Genomic DNA, 24,501 nt, shown 5'->3' on the forward strand with positions numbered 1-24,501 from the left:
TTAATGTCATTAATTTGCTGACAGGTGATGTCTGCTGCCATTCTTAGGGCTCTGTCTTTGACTGTCTTAGCAGAGAGGGGCATATCTCTAATTTTCTGAACGATCTCTGATTTGTTTTTGAAGTCTGAAAAGAGCTGCTCTGATATTTTACTAAAGGTTGTTTTCATTTATTCACCATCTGTGAACGGCTTTCCATGTTGTACAATCTCCTGAGCTGCAATGCAACTAGCAACAGTAGTGGACTTTGGAGATGTTATCCATTTCTTGAAAATACCTTTGCTTTGCTGTGCTTTCCACAGCAGTTCCCGAAACCGCTTTCTTTCTGTGTTCCCCAGCCGGATATTTTTCAGCAAATGCCGTGTGCTTCTGGAAATGTCTTTCAACGTTACATTTTTTGTTGTTTGCTAACTTTTTGCCACAGATCAAGCATTCCGGCAAACCAGCAGTAGAGGCGGTGAAGGCAAACAAACGTATCTGTCCACGCACTATTAAATCCTTGGTTTTCTTCCGATATCTTTCTTTTTTTGGAGTTTGAATCCATAAATAGGTGAATACATAGGCTACTCAAGCCACCTCTCTTCACTTCGGCTAAAAGGCGCCAGGATGTATACAAATTTCAGCTCAAATGCACCAGGATGTAGATGTAACAAATAGCCCATTTAAATATTTTCTTTATTCGATCTGCATTTTTTTTTTTACTAATGGCTAGTGTCAGTATAACTTTAATTACCTTAAGGTCAACAACGTTGATAGAAAGAAAAAAAATAGGCCTATATTTTTTGTATTTTTTGACAACGTTAGGGAGCCACAAGGGAGGCGTGTAAGAGCTGCAGGTTGCCGACCCCCGTACACTGTCATGCAGTTTTATAAGAAAATTGGCTGGTAGGTTGTGCCTAGCATCTTGAAGAAGTTACCACAGTTCTTCATCAGACTTTGGCTGTCTTGCTTGCTCTCTCTCTCCAGGTAATCCCAGACAGCCTTCATGATGTTGAGAACAGGGCTCTGTGGAGGCCACTATCTGTTGCAGAACTCCTTTTTCTTTCCTTTTGCTGAAGGTAGTTCTTATGACCTTGGCCAGTCATTGTCCTGCAGAATGAAGTTGAGGCTGATCTGATGGTATTGCATGATGGATTAGAACCTGCTTATGTGCGCGACCAAGCCGGAGGTAACACGGGGATTCGAACCGGCGATCCCTATGTTGGTAGGCAATGGAATAGACCGCCACACTACCTGGACGCTCATCCTTGTGTTTTTATGTGAGTCTCTTGGCTTTGTTTCCACTTCAGAGGAATGGATTTTTGGCAGCAACTCTTCCGTGAAGATCACTTCTGACAAGACTTCTCCGAATTGTAGAGGGGTGTAGTTGTGTTCCAGTGGTTTCTATGAGTTCAGAGCTGATAGCACTGCTGGACTTCTGCTGGACCGATTTCGAAGGGATGTCAGTTTGAATTATCTCATGCCTGCTGCACTCAGTTTCTGTGGCCGACCACTATGTTTCTGGTCCTCATCCTTGCTGTTTCTTTGTGCTTCCTCAGAGGAGCTTGGACAGCACATCTTGAAACTCTTGTCTGCCGCAAAATGTCTGCTTGGGAAAGACCTTGCTGATGCAGGATGACCACCTTGTGTCTTGTTGTTGTGCTCACTCTTACCATTGTGTAAGAATTGATGATTTGAAGGTTCACCGTCTGCCACACCCTCGCCTTTCAGCTCTGTTGTCCTGAGCCCAGTTTGATTCCTTCTACGCCAATTTCTGTCTCCGTTAATCAGTTTGGTTCAGTCAACTCATTACCTGTTTATTATCTTTGTTTAATTATGCACTGGGCTCTGGGTTCAGATTATGGGGGAGCTAAGGGGAGCTCGCCTCCCCTTGAAAGGACATGAGCGCCCCTGAAAGCCAACTTTGAGAAATTTAGGGGGCTTTATGAAACATCGTCCACGTTTGTGTCACAGATTATAGATTTGTATTTTTCTTTATATTAAGGTTCCTGAAATGTCTATAGTAAAAATCGGACAATGTTGTGTTTATTCACTAATTATATTTCAATTTCCGAATATTTTTCTCCACTATAATAAACATAATGCCGTGTCTATTCCTGCTGTGGCCATCCATGCGTGGCAGCACAGTCAAATTACTACATTTACGACACCACTTGAACTTCTGTTCACCAAGTTGGCTAGCTAACAAGTTGCCTTGTGGTCGCTTCTGGTTTAAGGTAAGAATCAGGGAATTACTTGCTTGAGCTGTGCGTTTGTGAGGACTGGCCCTAGTCCTATTTACTACTGATGTTTTTTGTTATGATTATGTGATCATGCAATGCAACTGGTGTATTCTGTTGTTATCAGATTGACTTGCATGATGTAGGATAGGCTAGCCTATAATATAGGTAATGTGTGGCATGTGTGCTATATGTACCTGCAGCCTGTATGCTGTATCTTGTGTGGTATTGATTGTCATTTTACTTAGGCCTGTGGTGTTTCAATTCTATTTTTGCAAGGTATTGAACAAAAGTGTGATGGGTACTGTATTATGGTGTACTATCATAGTGACGTTGCTCCAGGATGTTTTACTATGCAGTAGGCATTAAAGTGTTGTGTTTAAGTCAAGTCAAGAGTGTGTTTAGAGTGTGGTTGTTGTCTTGCCAGCCTATGTTTTGTGTAAGACCAACAGTTGAGGCTGTGGACATGTTCCAATGTTGTCACGCGATGTAACCTAGGTCTGGTCTGTTCAGAACTGTAGCACAAACTACCGCTGATTCACTGTGTTGATTATTTTGTTCTTCTTGTTGTTCGATTGATATAAAAACATTGTACCGTGGTGTCCGGGTAGTGTGGCGGTCCATTCCATTGCCTACCAACACGGGGATCGCAGGTTCGAATCGCTGTGTTACCTTGGTCAGGTGTCCCTACAGACACAATTGGCCGTGTCTGCGGGTGGGAAGCCGGATGTGGGTGTGTGTCCTGGTCGCTGCACTAGCACCTCCTCTGGTCGGTCGGGGATGCCTGTTCAGGGGGAGGGGGAACTGGGGGGAATAGTGTGATTCTCCCATGCCCTATGTCCCCCTGGTGAAACTGCTCACTGTCAGGTGAAAAGAAGTGGCTGGTGAATCCACATGTATCGGAGGAGGCATGTGGTAGTCTGCAGCCCTCCCTGGATCAGCAGAGGGATGGAGCAGCTCGCAAGAGTTGGATAATTGGCCAAATACAATCGGGGAGAAAAAGGGGGAAAACCCCTCAAAAAAAAAAAACACGACTGCAACAGTGAATTGTTTTTCTGTCACTTTGTGTTACCTGCATGGCTAGATTTTATCGGTAGGAAGTGACATGTTATTGACAGTATTAACTATATGTCATAACAGTAAAATGGTTTTCGCAGGATTGTGCGTGTCCATGTATGCGTGTGCATGTGACATGTGTAGTAGCGATAGGGCTCACCTGAAAGTCACAGTGTATTTCGAACCCTGACTGGGCTATATACCTACAAAGTAATCAAGTTTTTTTTTTTCTTGTTTTTTTTGGGGGGGTGGATTTTTTTTCCATTTTCTCCCCTTTGGGGAGGGCTGCAGACTACCACATGCCTCCTCCGATACATGTGGCGTCACCGGCTGCTTCTTTTCACCTGACAGTGAGGAGTTTCACCGGGGGGATGTAGCACAGGGGAGGATCACACTATTCCCCCCAGTTCCCCCTCCCCCCCGAACAGGCGCCTCGACCAACCAGAGGAGGCGCTAGTACAGCGACCAGGACACACACCCACATCCGGCTTCCCACCCGCAGACATGGCCGTAGTCTGTAGGGAAGCCCGACCAAGCTGGAGGTAACACAGGGATTCGAACCGGCGATCCCCGTGTTGGTAGGCAAGAGAATAGACTGCCACGCTACCCAGACACCCAGTAAATCAAGTTTTTATCTGAAAAATGATCTGCTACTTAACATGTTACTTTATTCAAAGAAATAAAAAAATGTCTCTGCAACATGTAATTTTTGGGAAAATGAATGTTTGGCAATCTAGAATTTGCTCTTTTCTACTGACACATTATGCAGACATCTACTGACACACATACAGAAAACAAACAAATAAACATGTAAGAAAAAATGAGATGAGAACATTCTTGGGTGCTTTTGCACAGGACTGTAGGTCTCAAACTGGTATCGAGCCTGTGCTCGTCTCAATGTGATGTGGAAAGTGCTGGAAACGTACACTGGATGACGTCCATCTTCAGTCTGTTCTTTTAAAGGAGAGTATTACTCACATGGCCAGTCAGAAGACAACTTTAATGTGTTTGTGACATCGGAGTCCCGCTGTGTTGTCATAGTGACCAACACACTGCCGCTTCATCTGAGTCAGCTGACCCGTTTGACACGTTCGTGTTTAGAAAACAAAAAAAAAGGAGTGGAACCAGTGTTTTCATGGCCAAACAAAACAAAATATTGAGCCCAAACTGTTTATTTGGAAATGCCTACATACTTTGATCGAGGTGATCCTGCTGATCTGTGTGACATTTGCAGCAGGGGCGGTATTGGCATAATGATGGATGCTGGTTTGGATGTACGGGTTCTTACGGTCATTGGATGAAGAGTGTTAATTTAAGTGTATCGTCTGGGTCGATGTGTTGGTCAAGGCCAGCGACCCTCTCATTACATCCCTCTTGCATGACTTGATCCTCTAATCAGCTGATTAGAGAATCAAGTCATGCTGAATTCAACCTTTCCCAAATAAACCATCTCGTTTTTTTCTCTTTACATATGTTTTGCTTTTGGAAATGAATCAGCAATCAGGAACATTTATTTGTCATTTCATTTCATGCACCTGCGCGCCTGCAATGAAATGAAATATCGTTTCCCCCAGCCCACAACACTGCAACACAAAGACAAAAACACACATCCAAGAACACATACACTATATATACAAAAGTATTGGGACACACCTCTTAATCACTGAATTCAGGTGTTTCATTCAGACCCATTGTCACAAGTGTATAAAATTCAGCAGCTAGTCATGCAGTCTGCATTTACAAACATTTGTGAAAGAATGGGTCGTTCTGAAGAGTTCAGTGAATTCAAGTGTGGAATTGTCATAGGATGCCACCTTTGCAATAAGTCAGTTCATGAAATTTCGTCCCTGCTGAATATTCCACGGTCAACTGTAAGCGGTATTATTGAAAAGTGGAAGTGTTTAGGAAAAACAGCAACTCAGCCACGAAGGGTAGACCACGTAAAGTCACACAGCGGGGTCAACGAGTGCTGAGGCGCATAGTGTGTGAAAGTCGCCAACGCTTTGTTGACTCAATAACTGCAGAGCTCCAAACTTCCTCTGGCATTAACATCAGCACAAAAACTGTGTGCCGGGAGCTTCATGGAATGGGTTTCCATGGTCGAGCAGCTGCATGCGAGCCTTACATCACCAAGCACAATGCCAAGCGTCGGTGGAGTGGTGTAAAGCACGCTGCCACTGGACTCTGGAGCAGTGGAAACGTGTTCTGTGGAGTGACGAATCACGCTTCCCTGTCTGGCAGTTCGATGGATGAGTATGGGTTTGGTGGATACCAGGAGAACGTTACCTGCCTGACTGAATTGTGCTAACTGTAAAGTTTGGTGGAGGAGGGATAATGGTATGGGGTTGTTTTTCAAGGGTTGGGTTGGCCCCTTAGTTCCAGTGAAGGGAAATCTTAATTCTTCAGCATACCAAGACATTTTGGACAATTCTATGCTTCCAACTTTGTGGAAACAGTTTGGGGGGGGGGGCTTTTCTGTTTTAGCATGACTGTGCCCCAGTGCACAAGGCAAGGTCCCTTAAGACATAGTTGGGTGAGTTTGGTGTGGAAGAACTTGACTGGCCTGCACAGAGCCCTGGCCTCAACCCCATCGAACACCTTTGGGATGAACTAGAACGGAGATTGCGAGCCAGGTCTTATTCAACATCAGTGCCTGACCTCACAAATGCTCTTCTGGATGAATGGGCAAAAATTCCCACAGACACACTCCAAAATCTTGTGGAAAGCCTTCCCAGAAGAGTGGAAGCTGTTGTAGCTACAAAGGGAGTACCAACTCCATATTGATGCCTATGGATTTAGAATAGGATGTCATAAAAGCTCCAGTAGGTGTAATGGCCAGGTGTCCCAATGCTTTTGTCCATATAGTGTATATATATAGTATATCCAAACTACAAAAACACATACTATATCCAACATATCCAAAAAATTAAAATTCACTGTCCAAGACAGCGAATGCCAGGATGACTGTCGGAACTGCCGGTCTGCATGGGCTAGCAGTTAGCTTAGCCTGGCCCGCTTCCACGTCCTGTCAGACTGCCCTCAGTGTTTCCTCCTCAGGCTCAGCTCCAGGCAGGGCCGTGGTCTCTGGGCCCACTGGACGCAGTAGATCAGGCTCCCCCAGCCAATCTAACACCAGCTCTCCCAGCCAGACACCCTTGACACACCTCCCCGCACTCCACATGATAACACCAAAAACACAGTCAACGCCAGGCGAGGCCGCCACCAGACCACCCTCAGTGTTATCGGAACTGCCCGTCTGCATGGGCTAACAGTTAGCTTAGCCTGCCCCACTTCCGCATCCTGTCAGACCGCCCTTGGTGTTTCCTCCTCCGGTGCAGCTCCAGGAAGGGCTGTGGTCCCTGGGCCCACAGGATGCAGCAGCCCAAGCTGTCCTAACCGATCCAGCGCCAGCTCTCCAACCATCAAACGAAGACACAAACTTAGACACAGACATGGACAAAGACACTGCATGGATGGTACTGGTGAGGCACGTTCGTGCCGCCATCTTCCCACACCGGTACTGGGTGAGGCTGCTGAATTCGCAGCCTCACCTGAAACAGCCTGAAACATGAATTCGCGCAGCCATCTTCCCACACCGGAAGAGGGGAAAAGAATTATGAGTATGACGATGAAAATCATAAAAATGTTTAAAATCTCAGTAATGATGATTATGACAGTGATGAAGATGACGGTATTAACAGTGAGGATGATCGCAATTTAGGTGGGCTATGGAGCTATGGTAGGAATATCAATGCAATATCTGCACAATGGGATGCTTATCTGTGTCTATGTGTATCTGTAAACGTGTGTGTGTGTGTGTGTGTGTGTGTGTGTGTGTGTGTGTGTGTGTGTGTGTGTGTGTGTGTGTCAGATTTTTGCCAAGTGGAGCTGCGTCTGCTGGCCCACCTCTCCTCTGACCCTGAGCTGCTCCGTATCTTCTCCGACCCCCAAGCTGATGTCTTCACCATGCTAGCCTCTCAGTGGTGGGTGGCACAGGCACGAATGCCAATTTACACACACACACACACACACACACACACACTCACACTCACACTCACACTTATGTTGGCTCGCTTCCTGCGTGACCTCAAATCTCCTTGCTGACATGACTCTTGTTTCATGGGGGGTTTTTTTCTGTCCTGCGTTCTCTCTCTCTCCCCACATATCTATCTCCACATCCATGTGTCCCTCTAATTCTCTTCTGTCTCTTCCTGCTCTGTCTGTTGTCTAGTCCACACGTCCACAGGTACTTTTTGAAAACGGGGTTTTTCCTCCTTCGTTCTTCAAAGAAAAACAAAATCCTGGCCACACAACCACTGTTTATAAAAAATCTCAGTGCAAATGAAAATGCAGAAACACATGCTACTCAACATCATGAATGCGCTGTCAAGCGCATGCCGAGCCAACAGGTGGCGATATAACGCTGAGGCAATGTCGGCCAATCAGAAGCCTGAAAAAAAGCCAACGACAAGCAGAAAACTCTGTTCTCCCCGTCTACACGTCAACACTGAAAACACTGTAAACAGTCACTCTGGAAGGACTTTTCCAAACGGTTCGTTTTCAGTGACCCAGAACATACGACACATGTGGACAAAAGAACACAACACATGTCACATGTGGACAAAAGAACACAGCACACAGAAACAACCTGCGTTTTCAAAACCCCCGCGAGTGTGTGGACCAGGCGTTTCTCTCTCTCACTGTTCCAGTCTTTCTCCTTCGTTTTCTCTCCAGACTACCAGCAGCAGCCCTTCAAATGCTGGAAGCCTTGTTGCCATGACTACCATGCCAACTGCCCCCCCCCCCTCTCTCTCCTCCCCTCTCCCTTTATTTTTTTGTCAGGACACCCTCGGGCCGCTCGTTCTGGTGATTGCGTTGCTGCCTGTTTGTGTACGTCTGCACTCGCCTCACTCTCGTTCCGTGTTTGTCTGCTTGTCTCTCTTTCTCGGTGTGTGCGTGTGTGTGTGTGTGTGTGTTAACACTGTCATAGCAGCCCATTATTCCAACCATCCATCTAAATCTGGCACGTGGCTCAGGTGGCTGGTTAAACATATTACCTGCTCCCATAAACCATATTAACTGTTGCCACACTGTTTGTTCCCTCTCTCTCATTCTCTCTTGTTTCTCCTTTCCTCCATTAAACGCATTAGCTGTTGGCCCATCCCATAGCAGCAGTTCTGCAGGGATTACGCAGTGTAGCTCTATATCTCTGTGACATCTGCCTTCTCCCCTGCAGCACTTCCTCTTTCTCCTTCCCTCTAAACACCCCATCTGGTCATACACCCCCATACTATCACCTCTGCACGGGTTACTCGTTTTCTTTTACCCATTTCCCTCCTTTTCCCTCCGTTTCTCTCGCCTCCATGTTTGCATTCGGCTTCCGCTTGCGCTCTCGTCTTTCTTTTCCTCGGCCGTTCAGTGGTTCCCTCTCGTCTGTCTCATTGTCCCGTCTTTCTCCCTTCTCTGTCCTTTTTCACCCTCCCATTCTTTCCTCCCTTCCCGCCTCACTCCTCAGCCATCTCCCTCTTGTGCGCTCCTTCACCGGTACAGACTCATCTCACACTCTCGGTCGGCGCTCTTGACCCTCACTGACACACGCCGCCACGGAGAGAGGTCAGCGGACAACAGATGGGAGACTGAAAAACGTGTTGAGCTGTCTTAGCCCAGTGGAGTACAGCGCGTTGGTGTACTTACCCTGCGCTGTCAAGCAGTCAGACTGCTGTAAGGTTTAAAAGCCTGCAGTGCAATATTCCCCATTGGATTTATGCCTGCCCAGCAGGGGGAGCTAAGCACTCTCAATATGACAAATACCCTCTGCCAAGGAGGAGCTGAGCCGGCAAGCTCAAGTTCTGCTGTTCTTTATTTTCTGTTAATTCACTGTTTCAGTGATACATAGATCATGTTATTATTCTGACAGATTTTCTACCATAAAGTAAAGTATGATTTAATATCACCATACACTTGACAAATTATTATTGTTGTTTACAATGATGGAGTTTGCATTGAGCCATCACCAGTTGATGTCCATCAGATTACTGCTACAAGACCACTCCACCCCTTTATGTGTGGGAGTATGTGTGTGTGTGTGTGTGTGAGAGAGAGAGAGAAGAGGTAAGGAAGCTGAGTAACGGCAAATATATTCATGTCCATATTTTTTGAGATTGCACCCAGGCAACTGCCAGCATCTCTGTACCTCCCCTAAACTAGGGGTGGCTAACTGTGTGCCATGGAGAGCCACGTGTGTGCAGGTTTTCATTCCAGCCGGACTCCACACCGGGTGATTTCACTGACTGGCAACCCTTCAACCAAAGAGGAAGAATGTATCAGTGAAATCACCTGGTGTGGAAGTCTCCATGGCACATGGTTAGCCACCGCTAGCCTAAACCAACACAAACATGGCACACACTCCCCAGGTTCCTTCTTTCTACCCATCAACACTTCTCAGTCCCTTCTCATTTTCCTACTCCCACAGCCAACTTCACCACCACTGATATTACTCCACCCTCCACTGCTGGCACCCAGCACCCACTACCATTACTCATTAGTCAGTTGTGGTCTGTGTTTTTATCCAGCCCCACACCAGCTGTACAGACATGTACAAATGCATGTCGATACTATCCCCTCCCCATCGCTTTGGTTGTGTAAACTTGCCAGGCTACTTTCAAAATGCTTCATAGATATTTGAAGAGATTGAATATAAGTCAAGTTTATTTGATTAGCCCAGAATCACAAGGTAGTCCTGAAGGGCTTTATGATCAGTATAATATACAACAACATACAACAATATACGGCATACAACACCCTCTGTCCTTGGACACTAGACCCGAATGAGGAAAACCTCCACAAGAAAAACCTTATGTATGAAGGCTAGACTTTTCTTTTTACATACAGAGAACTCACAAGTTATCTTTCTAGATGTCTATATAGGCTTCATAATCTTTTTCTATTGTATATTATATTTTATTTATATATTATATTGTGGTGATACATAATTGAGGGTAGATTCACCAGGGGCTGCTGTTCCTTTAAGGCAGACATTCAGAGTGCTGACGTAGGCACTCTGGGTGGAGCCATGTTTACAGCACCCTAGCGGTTAGCTGGTTGTCAGGAGAGATTGTGCTGTATCGGTGTCGTTTTGTGTGACGAGTAAACGGAATTGACTCGATTCTATCTCTCCGTCTCCTCATTCCTGCACTCCCACAATATATATATTTATTATATATAATATATATATATATATTTATTATGTATTATTGTGTTATTTAATTATTTATTTATTATATATTTTGTCACTTCAATCATTTATTAATATTGATATCATATAAATTATATATATTTATATACATATAATTTATAATTATAGTACATATTATATTTTTACTTCTCATTTTATTTATTTTTAATTTTGTGTTAGGTTTACGTGTCCCATGTGCACAAACCAATGATTCAGATTCTTCTTATGGAAAATTTTAGATTCAAAAAGTGATGTTTCTAATTCTGTTTCTAGAGCCATAAGATTTTGGACATTTTAAAATGCTGAAGGGATTAAACTTGGAATAAAAATTTGTGTGAGTGATTATGTGCTTATGTTTGTCTGTGTGTGTGGCTGTCTGTCCGTGTGCCAGTCCATGTGTCTGTGTGTGTCCGTCTGTGTGTGCATCAGGCTGGCTGGACACTGATGTGCGGTGGCAGTGCCCGCTCAGCCCCTGCAGGAGTGCCACTTTGCAGACTTGTCATCCTGTCTGGTGCTCAGACACTACGGCCGTCTCAGACATGTTACATAACTGGACTATCTGTCTCTCTCTTTCTGTCTCTGTCTCTGTGTCTCCCTCTCACTCTGTCTCTCTTTCTTGCTGTCCTTTTCCTGACTCCTTCTCCATCTACCCTCATCTTTTGGTTCCCTTATCTGCCCACCTCCAGTCTCGTTTCATTGCTATTCTCTCTCTCTGTCTCTCTCTGTCTCTCTCTCTCTCTCTCTCTCTCTCTCTCTCTCTCTCTCTCTCTCTCTCTCTCTCTCTCTCTCTCTCTCTCCGTCTGTCTGTCTCTCTCTCATTCTCATGTTCTCTCCATCTCTCCAGGAAGGGGATAAATGAAGGAGAAGTGACTCCAGAAGACAGGGAACATGCCAAACGCGTTGTTTACTCTGTTGTGTATGGGGCAGGTCAGTAAACTCACAGAGTCTCACACACGTACACACAAAGACATGAACAGGATAGCCCATTCACTGGACATCGTCAGTGGGGGACACCTGGGACGAAACACAGACCAGATGGTCATGATTGATAGATGACAGGGAGGGAGAGAAACCCATCAGGGCAGCAGGGCAGGCTGAAGGTTAGATACAACCATCCTGTAACCCACTTGGCCACAGGCTTGAACCCTCTTACACTCAGCTTGTTTTCCGTGACCAGGACGCTCCCTTGGACACGCACGATCCCTTGCATGTCCCAATTTCTTCAGGTGACAGCTGTCCTCCGATCAAAATTTGACATGTTTACCTTGGACTGACCCCGTCCCTAGCTCTGTTCCTAACATGAATCTTATGATTAGAGCGTCCTGTCACTGGCAGAAATCAGGGGAGTCCGGATCCCTCCCATAATCACTCCTTCTTCCCCCGAGATGAAAACATCCCCTAGCAGTCTAAAAGCAATCACACACCATTCATCAGTCAGTAAACTGTGCTGACTGACATCACTTAGCCTGCAATAATGGGTCAGCGCAGTCACAAAATGATGACTTGGTGGGTCTTAATATTGTTTAGCGATCCATGTTGTGAAGACGGTAAAACACACTAGCAGCAGTGATGGAACTTAGAGGGAGGAAAACGAGGACGCAAACACAGAGCATGCAGGGTTGTCATTTTTCTGGGGTAGTTTTTTCTTTTTATATTAGAATAAACGGTGGAGAGTGATGGGTAAGAGCAAGGAGGGGCAGAGGGGGCTTAAGGTGCACTCCAGCCCAGATTGTTGCCGTCACCCTGTTGTGCTCTCATTCACTAGTTTGCCATTTTGCTCATTTTTGTGCGCTGCTGATCAAGTCCTCTTTGAAAGGAGACTGTAGCAGTCGACCAATGAAGGCCCGGTAATGGGAACAATTCATTGTCATTTCTTTTGTGTACGCAAGTGCACAAAAGAAACAAAATTCTGTTTCCCCCAGCCCACAGCAGTGCGACACAAAAGACAAAAACAGACATCCAAAATTTCCCAAAAACAACACCACCAATACCACACAAAAACAGAGAGAACAAAGCAACAAAAAAAAACACACACAAACAGTTAACAACAGTCAACTCAGTGCAACACAATCCAAAAATTCCACTGTCCAGAGAGTGAACTCCCGCCAGATGACTGTTGGAACTGCCGGTCTGCATGGGCTAGCAGGTAGCTTAGCCTGCCCCACTGCCGCGTCCCATCAGACCGCCCTCGGTGTTTCCTCCTTGGGTGCAGCTCCGGCAGGGCCGTGGTCCCTGGGCCCACCAGACACAGCAGACCAAGCTCCCCAGCTGATCCAACGCCAGCCCTCCCAGCCAGACACCCTCGACACACCTCCCCGAACTCCACACGACGACACCAAAAACGCCAGGCAAGGCCACCGCCAGACCGTCCTCGATGTTATCAGAACTGTCGGTCTGCATGGGCTAGCAGTTAGCTTAGCCTGCCCTGCTTGCACATCCTGTCAGACCGCCCTCGGTGTTTACTGTTCGGGTGCAGCTCCAAGCAGGGCTGTGGTCCCTGGGCCCACAGGACGCAGCAGACAAGGCTCCCCCAGCCGATCCAGCACCAGCTCTCCCAGCCATCAAGACGAAACAAACTTAGATGCAGACGTGGACAAAGACACTGCATGGACGGTACTGGGTGAGGCCGCTGCAAATGGGAATCCGTGCCGCCATCTTCCCACTATTAGATAAGAATAGAGAAAGAGAGAGAGAGAGAGAGAGAGAGAGAGAGAGAGAGAGAGAGAGGCAGGAACGGTGAATGTATATGTCCTTGTCGCCCACAAAGTAGCGTGTCTGTTGTTTATGAGTCATTTATGACACACCTGCACACACTCAAATAAGAACATGTACACACAGATTGCTGATATGTTTGGCTGGTAACTACTGGTGGCCTTTAACAAATTCTGTTCCCATGACACCTTTACAAATTGAACACTGCTTGGAATGCATGTCTTGAGTGGGAAATCAGTGTGCATGTGTGTGGTTGTTGTGTGTCGGTGAATATGGTATGTAGGTCAATTAGGCCTGTCAGCAAAAGATTTACTGGTTATTGGCAAAGGTCTTTAGTATCTGTAAACACTGTAGGAAATCAAATCATGGTCCGCTGGTTAGTCACAGCCCAAGTGTGTGTGTGTGTGCGTGCGTGTGTGCGTGTGTGTGTGTGTGTGTGAGAGAGAGAGAGATGTACGTGTAAGTCTGGTTTATTAAGTAATATTTAATATGTGTGTGTGTGTTTGTATGTATGTTTTGTGTGCCGTGTTCGTGTGTGTGTGTGCGCGTGTGCGTGTGTGTTTGTGATTGTTGGCAGACAAGTTACATGGATTGCCTGCATACTTTGTCAGATTTTACTACCATTAACTTCATTAGAGTCTCATGCAGAGCTGCATCTGTTTTCAATGGCCCCGGTGGCTCGTGGTGTCAAGCTCCTCTGCTGTAAGACAGGATCTCTGCAGCCCCCGAGAAAGTCCTCAAGTCTTGAATCATATTATCTAAAGCCGAGGTCTTAAAAGTCTTGAATACAGTTTTCATGATCATGTGATAGTAGAAATGTTCTTATATTTCACCCACACGGGTATACACACATCACCACAAGTCTGAATTCTAACCTGGTTAAACTTGCAGACACTAGTATAGTGTGTGTGTGTGTGTGTGTGTGTGTGTGTGTGTGTGTGTGTGTGTATATATGTTACGGGTAATGTGAAAAAAACGTTAATGTGCAAACTACCCGGTTAATGTGCAGATAACCCGTTCTGGCAGGTAGTCTGCACACTACCCTCTTGGGCGGTTAATGTGGATAGAATGAACCACATTATCCACATTAACCGGGTAGTCTGCACACCACCCGTTTGGATGGTTAATGTGGATGGAACGAACCTGCAAGTCATCTTTTTACAATATTTTGATATGAAGTGAGGCCATCTGAGGAATCACAAGTTGTGGTAAATGAAAGAACAGACGTTGGCGATATCATTCTGTCTTTAGATCAACGTTTCCCCCCACTTGTCTAACGAGGCTATTAGCATCAAAGAACACAACAATCTGTTTGCTCCCTCCCATATTCTCGGTTAGAGGATGTGATCGATGAAATATGTATGCTACTAGGCTATATTAGCCAGGCGAGGGAGGGGAACGGGCACATTTTTGGCTTTTTTTGGTGGTTGTGTAAAAGTGCATCTGAAAGGTCTCTTCTGTTCATTCATTTGTCTTGCCTGATTGGCAGACAGGAATTGCATGTTGACATATTTTTTCGCTGCTTCTGCTCCTACATACTGGGCTTATAAAACGGATTTGGTTCTGTTTTCATATCATCTAGTCTTAGTATTTTCCCCGCCAGTACCCCTCTTCCATAAAGTGTTATTTACCAGTCTGTCCACGGAGTGATTGCCGTTTGGGATTGGTTGAATGACGCATGTCTCCGGTGAGAGTAGGCTATAGCAGCCTGATGGGAGCTGGCCGAGACTGATATTTCTTTTCACCCTTGTCAAATGTGTAGGCTATTCATTCATATCAGGGATCAGATAGAGAGCGAGGAGGAGGGCTCATGTTTGTGTTCTTTGATGCTAATAGCCTCGTTATACAAGTGGGGGGAAACGTTGATCTAAAGACAGAATGATATCGCCAACGTCTGTTCTTTCATTTACCACAACTTGTGATTCCTCAGATGGCCTCACTTCATGAGTCATTAGGCCGAAGGCCTATTGCTGATTTAAATATCTAATATTTATGTGGATAATGTGGTTCGTTCTATCCACATTAACCGCCCAAGCGGGTAGTGTGCAGACTACCCGGTTAATGTGCAGATAACCCGTTCTGGCGGGTAAGTTGGGTAATCTGCACATTAACCGGGTAGTTTGCACATTAACCGTTTTTTCACATTACCCGTAACACATATATATATGATGCACAGACCAGTCCTGTACCAGCACTCACTGCTTCACAGCAGGGGCTGAATTTGTAAATCTTTTTGTTTTGTCTGGCTGTTCACACCACCGCCAGTCCAGGGCGTAGCAGGTTATTACAGGACAGTATAAAAGATAAGGATACTGACATGAAGGAGTTCAGTCATAACCGAGTGTTGATGACTAGTACTGACTGTAATACTGACTCTACATGGGAGCTTGTGGTACATCTACCAGCACCGTCTGGGTGCTCGTGGTGTAGAGCTGACCCCGTCTTCGCCATCAGTCTCTCCCGTGTTTGTTAACTTAATCCAGCTTTTCACGTGGGACCATTTCCGGGTTTGTTGACTGCAGAGTCGAATATTCACACGCGTTCACCCTCTGTACAACACAAGTATACCTGTCAGGTTCACATATAGTTGTGTGTTGAATGTAAGAACGAGCGGTATTGAACAAATCAACAAGATCAGCTGATGGACTCTTCCACCATGTGTTTTAATAGCAGCATCGCTGTTAACGCAGACTTTATACGTGTGAATAAACACACACACACACACACGGTGAATTCTTACCCAGTGTGTGTGTGTGTGTGTGTGTGTGTGTGTGTGTGTGTTTTTTTACCACAATGGTGCCCACCAGCACATGGGTATCACTTCTGCATACAACTCCCAGAGGGACCAGTGTGTGATCTGATCACATTGTGTGATCTGATCACATTGTGTGATCTGTGCTACAACTGTAGCACAGATCTAAGACTCAATAATCAGCAGGGCCGGATAGCCACATGTGCATAGCATGTGCTCAGAGAGATGATGAAGGAAGCAAGTGTGAAAATTGAGGAGGGGGAAGAACAGATGTAGAAGAACTCCAGCATCCGGGTGGCGTGGGGGTCTATTCCGTTGACTACCAACATGGGGATCGCCGGTTCGAATCCCCGTGTTAACTCCGGCTTGTTCGGGCGTCCCTACAGACACAGCTGGCCGTGTCTGTGGGTGGGAAGTCGGATGTGGGTATGTGTCCTGGTCGCTGCACTAGCGCCTCCTCTGGTCGGTCAGGGCTCCTGTTCCGGGGGGGGGGGCTGGGTGGGAATAGCGTGATCCTCCCTCGCACTGCGTCCCCCTGGCGAAACTCCTCACTATCAGGTGAAAAGAAGCGGCTGGCGACTCCACATGTATCGGAGGAGGCATGTGGTAGTCTGCACCCCTCCCCGGATCAGCAGAGGGGGTGGAGCAGCGACCAGGACGGCTCAGAAGAGTGGGGTAATTGGCTAAGTACAATTGGGGAGAAAAAATGCACACACAAAAAAGAATGCCAGCAAATGGTGCAGAAAGAGGGTGGTGAAGAGGAGAGGTGAGCAATATGGGGGGAAGGGGACGAGCAAGACAAGGAGCTGAGAGAGAGAGAGAAGGCACGGGGTGGGGGATGGAAGACAGCTCCTTATGGAGAGACAGGTTGCTGTGGAGACGGAATATCAAGAGGACGCTTTCTGCTTTGAACAATAATCAGGGGAGAGGAGGGGGGTGCACGGTCATGGAAACACAAATACCCAGATGCACACATATATGAACACACATATATGAACACATATATACGAGCACGCATATATGAACATGCATATATGAACACATATATACGAGCACGCATATATGAACATGCATATATGAACACACATATATGAACACATATATACGAGCACACATATATGAACACACATATATGAACACATATATACGAGCACACATATATGAACACACATATATGAACACATATATATGAGCACGCATATATGAACACACATATATGAACACACATATATGAGCACGCATATATGAACACACATATGAACACATATATGAGCATGCCTATATGAACATGCATATATGGACATGCATATATGAACACATATATGAACATGCATATATGAACACACATGAACACATATATGAACGCACTTATGAACACATGAACATATATGAACACATATCTGAACACACATACGTACTATATGAACACATATATGAACACATATGAACACATACGTATATGAACACACATGAACACATACGTATATGAACGCAGGAGTAAAACAGGAGACTGAGTGGTGAATGTTTGGTTGTGGAGAAATAGAGAAAAATGGTGAATGAGAAAGGAGTAATAGTTATATATGAGTGTGTGTGTGTGTGTGAGAGGGAGAGGTCTGTATTCTTCCCATATAACCAATATTAAAAAAGAAAACTCGTTACCAGAGACATGCCTCACTCGGTATGTCCGGGGAATATTTTCTGTTAAAGAGTCGTTTGTGTTTATACACACATATGTTTGACGGGGTGGTGCGGTGGTTAGCGCGGTCTCCTCACAGCAAGAAGGTCCTGGGTTCGAGCCCCGGGGTAGTCCAACCTTGGGGGTTGTCCTCTGTGTGGCGTTTGCATGTTCTCCCCGTGTCTGCGTGGGTTTCCTCCCACAGTCCAAAGACATGTAGGTCAGGTGAATCAGCCATACTAAATTGTCCCTAGGTGTGTGTGTGTGTGTGTGTGTGTGTGTGTGTGTGTGTGTCTGTGTGAGCCCTGTGATGGCCTGGCGGCCTGTCCAGGGTGTCTCCCCACCTGCCGCCCAATGACTGCTGGGATGGGCTGCAGCAGCCCCGCGGCCCTGAGCAGGATAAGCAGTTTGGATAATGGATGGATGGATTCTTCTTTTTCCCTTCCTATTGTAACTGATATTCCAGGTAACTTGAGGACTGTATAGGACAGACAGCAATAAGCCTTGGACTTCAGCCTGTTCCTTTTTCGTCATTGATTGATTGAGTTTTGTTGTGTGAAATGGACTGATGTAAAGATGTATGATGATGTTTGACTGAATCCATTCATTCATTCATTCATTTATTCACATCACTCTAGTCTGCTCCCTAACACACACGCACACACACACTGGCTCAAACGTCTCTACACGTCACTCTAGTCTGCTCCCTAACACACACACACACACACACACACACACACACACTGGCTCAAACGTCTCTACACGTCACTCTAGTCTGCTCCCTAACACACACACACACACACACACACAGGCTCAAACATCTCTACACATCGTTCTAGTCTGCTCTCTAACATACACACACACACACACTGGCTCAAACGTTTCTACACGTCACTCTAGTCTGCTCCCTAACACACACACACACACACACTGGCTCAAACATCTCTACACATCGTTCTAGTCTGCTCTCTAACATACACACACACACACACACACACTGGCTCAAACATCTCTACACATCGCTCTAGTCTGCTTCCTAACACACACACACGCACACACACACTGGCTCAAACATCTCTACACAATCACTTTAGTGTGCTCCCAAACACACACACACACACGCACGCATGCACACACACACACACACACACACACACACACACACACTGGCTCAAACATCTCTACACATCGCTCTAGTCTGCTCCCTAACACACGCATGCACACACACACACACTGGCTCAAACATCTCTACACATCGCTCTAGTCTGCTCCCTAACACACGCACGCACACACACACACACACACACACACACTGGCTCAAACATCTCTACACATCGCTCTAGTCTGCTCCCTAACACACGCACGCACACACACACACACACACACACACACACACTGGCTCAAACATCTCTACACATTGCTCTAGTCTGCTCCCTAACACACGCATGCACATACACACACACACTGGCTCAAACATCTCTACACATCGCTCTAGTCTGCTCCCAAACACACACACACACACACACACACACACACACACACTGGCTCAAATGTCTCTACACATCGCTCTAGTCTGCTCCCTAACACACACACACACACACACACACACACACACACACTGGCTCAAATGTCTCTACACATCGCTCTAGTCTGCTCCCTAACATACACATGCACACACACATACACACACGCACACACACATGCACACACACTGGCTCAAACATCTCTACACATGGCTCTAGTCTGCTCCCTAACACACACACGCGCACACACACACACACACACACACATATACACACACACACCAGCCATGTTTCCAGCAGGCCCTTGGTGCTGTCCTGTCAGTGAGCTGTCTGTCTGTCAGTGTGTGGATGTGACAGCCAGCCACCGTGCCCCCACCGCACAGACAGCCATGCCAACACTCATACAGTCCACCGTCCTCAGCCGCCGCTCTCGGCCGGCATCCAGAATGTTCTGACATTTGCTGCTGCTCTGAGCTGTGAGGCAACAAAAGGCATGTAGAAGTCTGTCAGGACCAGAGTCACACAAGTACCGAGTTCGACCCGGATGTAGAAGTCTGTCAGGACCAGAGTCACACAAGTACCGAGTTCGACCCGGATGTAGAAGTCTGTCAGGACCAGAGTTACACAAGTACCAAGTTCGACCCGGATGTAGAAGTCTATCAGGACCAGAGTCACACAATACCCAGTTCGACCCGGATGTAGAAGTCTGTCAGGACCAGAGTCACACAAGTACCGAGTTCGACCCGGATGCTTCAGTAGTAGACTAGTTTTCCTTTCTAGACAAGTTGGTGGGCATGTAAACCAGTTTACCAGGGGAGCATATTGTGAGTCATTCCACGATGAAGTTGTGTTTTCATAGTGGAATGAACCAGTGCTGTGACCCGTGTCTTGTTAAACTGCCGCTCCGTCCTGCGAGAGTCTCGCCGTGACACACAGACCTACATGTGCTGTGCAGGACCTCTGTGTTGTGGTTTCTTTAACTGCTCGTCCTGTCTGGTTTATTGGTTCGATACTTACTGTTAACATTGTTTACTGGAACAGTTACATATTGATAACAATTAGTTGTTATTCCTGCTACACCTAACGGCACCGCTCGGCTGTTTGATACCGCTGCAAAGCACAGCTTCTCAAGGCCAATTGCTTAATTTTATGGGTAGCCGTAGATCTGTGTGTGTGTGTGGTGGGGGGGGGGGGGCAGGTGGTAGAGCTCCAGGCTGGTACAGATTGGGGGCTTTATGGGTTTTTCTCTGCAGGACTCTGTATCTTCCCAGCCAGCCTCCTCTTCTGGCTCCCCGGCTGTCTGGTAAAACATTACTCATCGTCAACCGCACATTAACACACAAGCCTCAGAGCTCTCTCTCTCTCTCTCTCTCTCTCTCTCTCTCGCTCTCTCGCTCTCTCTCTCTCTCTCTCTCTCTCTCTCTCTCTCTCTCTCTCTCTCTCTCTCTCTGTCACACACACATGCACGCAGAGGACCCATGTGGTACCCATTAGCTTTCCCTCCACACTCCTCCATCTACAGCTTTCTTTTCTCCTCTCTCTTTAAATCCAGACCACAGGCTGATACTCACAGTGAATGTAACACACTCCGTGCTGCAGACACACACGATACACTGCAGATGATGGTGTGCAACACACATGCATGTAAACACATACAGAGGTGTGTGCACATTCACACACACACACACACACACACACACACACACACATACAGGGGACTGCGGAGTTCTTGCCATTATCCCTTCACACACACACACACACACACACACACACACACACATACATACACATACATACACACACACTTACACACACATATACACACCCACACACACACACACATATACACACACACACAGGGGGACTGCTGAGTTCTTTCCCTTATCCCTTCACACACACACACACACACACACACTCTCATACACACAGACCTTGCAGTCATGCCCTGCTCTTCCTTTATCTTCCGTCTCTCCCTCCATTGAGCCCATTGTCCTTTTTCCAACCTCTGGCCTGTGCTGCCCTCAGTTCAGCCTCCCGTATGGCGGCTCTCCATCCTTGTATTGGTACACAAACTGGGCTTCATCAATTACAGCTTCAACTTTAACCAGAAAATCCCATCGCATATCCCAATATTCAAAAACGGTTTCCTTTCAGGCAGGAAACCTTTTTTTTTTCCCGTGAAGCACGTCAGCCATTACTAGGGCACGGATTTATCAGTTATGTGATGAAATCACTGATGACATCATTTTATTTGTAGCCAAAAGCTTACTAGAGTGTTCTGTCCACCAAGACCTCCGCAATAAACTTTATTCATATCATCATTTAGTTCTGTAATCTGTGGAGGTCGTAGGAGCACAGCTGATGCCTCAACAAGTCTCTTCCCCTGTTCCTTATCCACCGCAGCTCTGTCTGCCTCCACTACACCCATCTGTAGCCATTCTCTGATGTTGTTTACCCAGGTTTTTCTCAGTCTCCCTCTCTTCCTAGTCCCTTCTACCAGGCCTTGCAGGATGTCCTTTGCAAGTGTCCTTTCCATTCAGCAAACATGCCCAAACCAGTTTAATTTCCTTTTTTTACCATTGTCAATAAACTATCATGGTGACCCATAGCTTCCTTAACTCTGTTCAGCACTTCAGTGTTGGTGACGTGCACTATGTATGGGATTTGCAGCATTCTTCTATTTGCTCTAAGTTCAAAGCCTTGTATTTTTTTCTCCATAGCTTTTGTTAGGGTCCAGGATTCTCCACCATACAGAAGAGTTGATATTATGATGATGCGGAGCAGTTGCATTTTTGACTTCATTCCAAGTTTTTTATCTTTCCAGCTCATGTTGAGCTTGGTTATTGTGCTTGTTGCGATGGCGATTCTGCTCCTAATTTCTTTTTCCGATCTTCCGTCTTCGTTAATCACAGATCCAAGATATTTGAAAGACATGACTTCCTCAATTTTTTCGCTGCCAACAATGATTTCCGTGTTCTAATCTTCAATCTCTTCAGTCTCCCTCCTCGGGTGATCTTTTGTTGTCATGATTTTACTTTTTTGAGTACTGATCAACATACCCATGTCCTTAGCCGCCTTGTCCAGTCTTCTGGTTATTTCAGCTAGTTCTTCCCTGTTGCTGGCGATGAGATCTATGTTGTCTACAGAGCGAAGGTTGGTGATTTTTCTTCCACCGATTGTGAGTTGGTTCAAAACCCTCCATAGCTTTGGTGACGATCTCTTCAAGGAATACATTGAAAAAGCACGGTGACAGTAAACAACCTTGTCTCACTCCTACTGTTGTAGTGAACCAGCCACTGAGTGTGATGTCCACTAGCACTGCCCTTTCGAATCTTTATATTTATAAAGAGCTTGGATAACTTGGACAAGGTGTTCATTGATGTTATGTTTTCTCATGATTTTCCATAGAGCCTGTTACCACACTCTGTCGAATGCTTTCTTAAAATCAATAAAGTTGTCATGGACTTCTCGTTGATGTTTTATAAGTTTTACACAAAGAACCCACAAATTGAAGATTTGCTCGGTTGTGCTTCTTCCAGACCTGAAGCCAGCTTGTTCTGAACTTTTGGTGTGATTCCCCTGAGAATGAGCTTGAGCATTACCTTGCTCGCGTGGCTGATTACACCAACGGTTCTGTAGTTGCTGCATAATTTCAAGTTTCCTTTCTTTGGAAGTGGAATCGGTACCGAAGTAGTCCACTGTGTAGGCCATTTCTTCAGGCCATACATTTTGTTGCAGATGCTAAGTAAGATATTAAAATAGCATCTTTCATTAATGAAATGCAGCCCAAAACAATATGCTTTGGAAATAAGCAACTTAAAACAATCCCAAGCAGGAAAAAATACAAGTACAATCAAAAGGAGAGAATTGAAAGCAATCTATAATGTGAAATGATAAAAATAGAATATTTTAACAGTGATTAGGATGAAAGGAAAATTTATGAAAAGAAATTAAACGATAAATGTGCAGAGGATGAAATGGCCAGAGCTGGTTGAACAGTAAAGTAAAGGACAATAAAACCAGTAGAGAAATGCACGTGTGGAAGGTGTAGCAATTAAGCGGTTATTATTTCAGTAAGTATCTAAGACCTTGTTAGACCTTGTTAGACCCTTAGAGCGTTGTTACTGTAAATGAGGTGATGTCGTGTTTAGAGTAATGCTGGGAGTGTCCTTGTCCTCAGGCCGAAAGCGTCTGTCTGTGATTTTGGGGGTGAGTGCGGAGCAGGCCAGCCAGTTCCAGGACAGCTTCCTGCAGACATACAGGGAGGTCCACGCCTTCATCCAGAGGACCATCCAGCAGTGCCACAAGCAAGGTGTGTGTGTGTGTGTGTGTGTGTGTGTGTGTGTGTGTGTGTGTGTGTGTGTGTGTGTGTGTGTGTGTGTGTGTGTGTGTGTGTGTGTGTGTGTGTGTATGTGTTCTACCATTCTGATATTTTTTTGGTTTCCAGAAGTGGTCAGTATTGAGAACTATTTTTCCAGGGATCCAGTAAAAATGTTTATTTCCATGCTGAATGGTTACAATTAGGATTACAAACATTGAGGTTTAAGTTTGGGGCATGTTAAGATGAAGGTTAAGGTATCGGGAATGAAATGAAATATTGTTTCCCCAAGCCCACAGCAGTGCAACACAAAGACAAAAACACACATCCAAACTACAAGAACACATACTATATCCAAACTGGAAAAAAAATCACTGTCCAAGGGAACAAACGTCAGGATGACTGTCGGAATTGCCGGTCTGCATGGGTTAGTGGTTATCTTAGCCTGTCCACTTCCATGTCCTGTCAGACCGCCCGTGGTGCTCCCTCCTTGTGCGCAGCTCCAGGCAGGGGCCGTGGTGCTTGGGCCCACCAGATGCAGCAGACCAGGCTCCACCAGCCAATCCAATGCCAGTTCTCCCAGCCAGACACCCTCGACACATCTCCTTTCACTCCACACGACAACACCCAAAACACCACAGTCAACGCCAGGCGAGGATGCTGCCAAAGCGCCCTCGGTGTTATCGGAACTGCCGGTCTTCAAGGGCTAGCAGTTAGCTTAGCCTGCCCTGCTTCCGCGTCTTGTCAAATTGCCCTCGTTGCTCCTTCCTCGGGCACAGCTCCAGGCAGGAGCCATGGTTCTTGGGCCCACCGGATGCAGCAGACCAGGCTTCCCCAGCCAATCCAACGCCAGTTCTCCCAGCCAGACACCCTCGACACACCTCCTTGCACTCCACACGACAACACCAAAAACACCACAGTCAACGCCAGTTGAGGCCGCCGCCAGACCGCCCCCGGTGTTATCAGAACTGCCGGTCTGCATGGGCTAGCAGGTAGTTTAGCCTGCCCCACTTTC

The 24,501-nt window shown here is 46.2% G+C and overlaps 1 protein-coding gene across 1 annotated transcript in view; it reads left to right on the top strand.

Moving 5' to 3' along the window:
* The window catches only part of poln (polymerase (DNA directed) nu), a gene marked incomplete at its 5' end in the record, with an annotated part of 150,756 nt that overhangs the window by 110,029 nt on the left and 16,226 nt on the right, over window positions 1-24,501 (top strand). The window contains 3 exons of the mRNA XM_056300215.1: window positions 7,144-7,255; window positions 11,351-11,433; window positions 23,349-23,480. Coding sequence (XP_056156190.1) covers window positions 7,144-7,255; window positions 11,351-11,433; window positions 23,349-23,480 — 327 coding nt within the window. The remainder of the gene's footprint in view (window positions 1-7,143; window positions 7,256-11,350; window positions 11,434-23,348; window positions 23,481-24,501) is intronic.

This window comes from Lampris incognitus, chromosome 20 (assembly GCF_029633865.1).
Source record: "Lampris incognitus isolate fLamInc1 chromosome 20, fLamInc1.hap2, whole genome shotgun sequence".
Classification (NCBI taxonomy): Eukaryota; Metazoa; Chordata; class Actinopteri; order Lampriformes; family Lampridae; genus Lampris; species Lampris incognitus.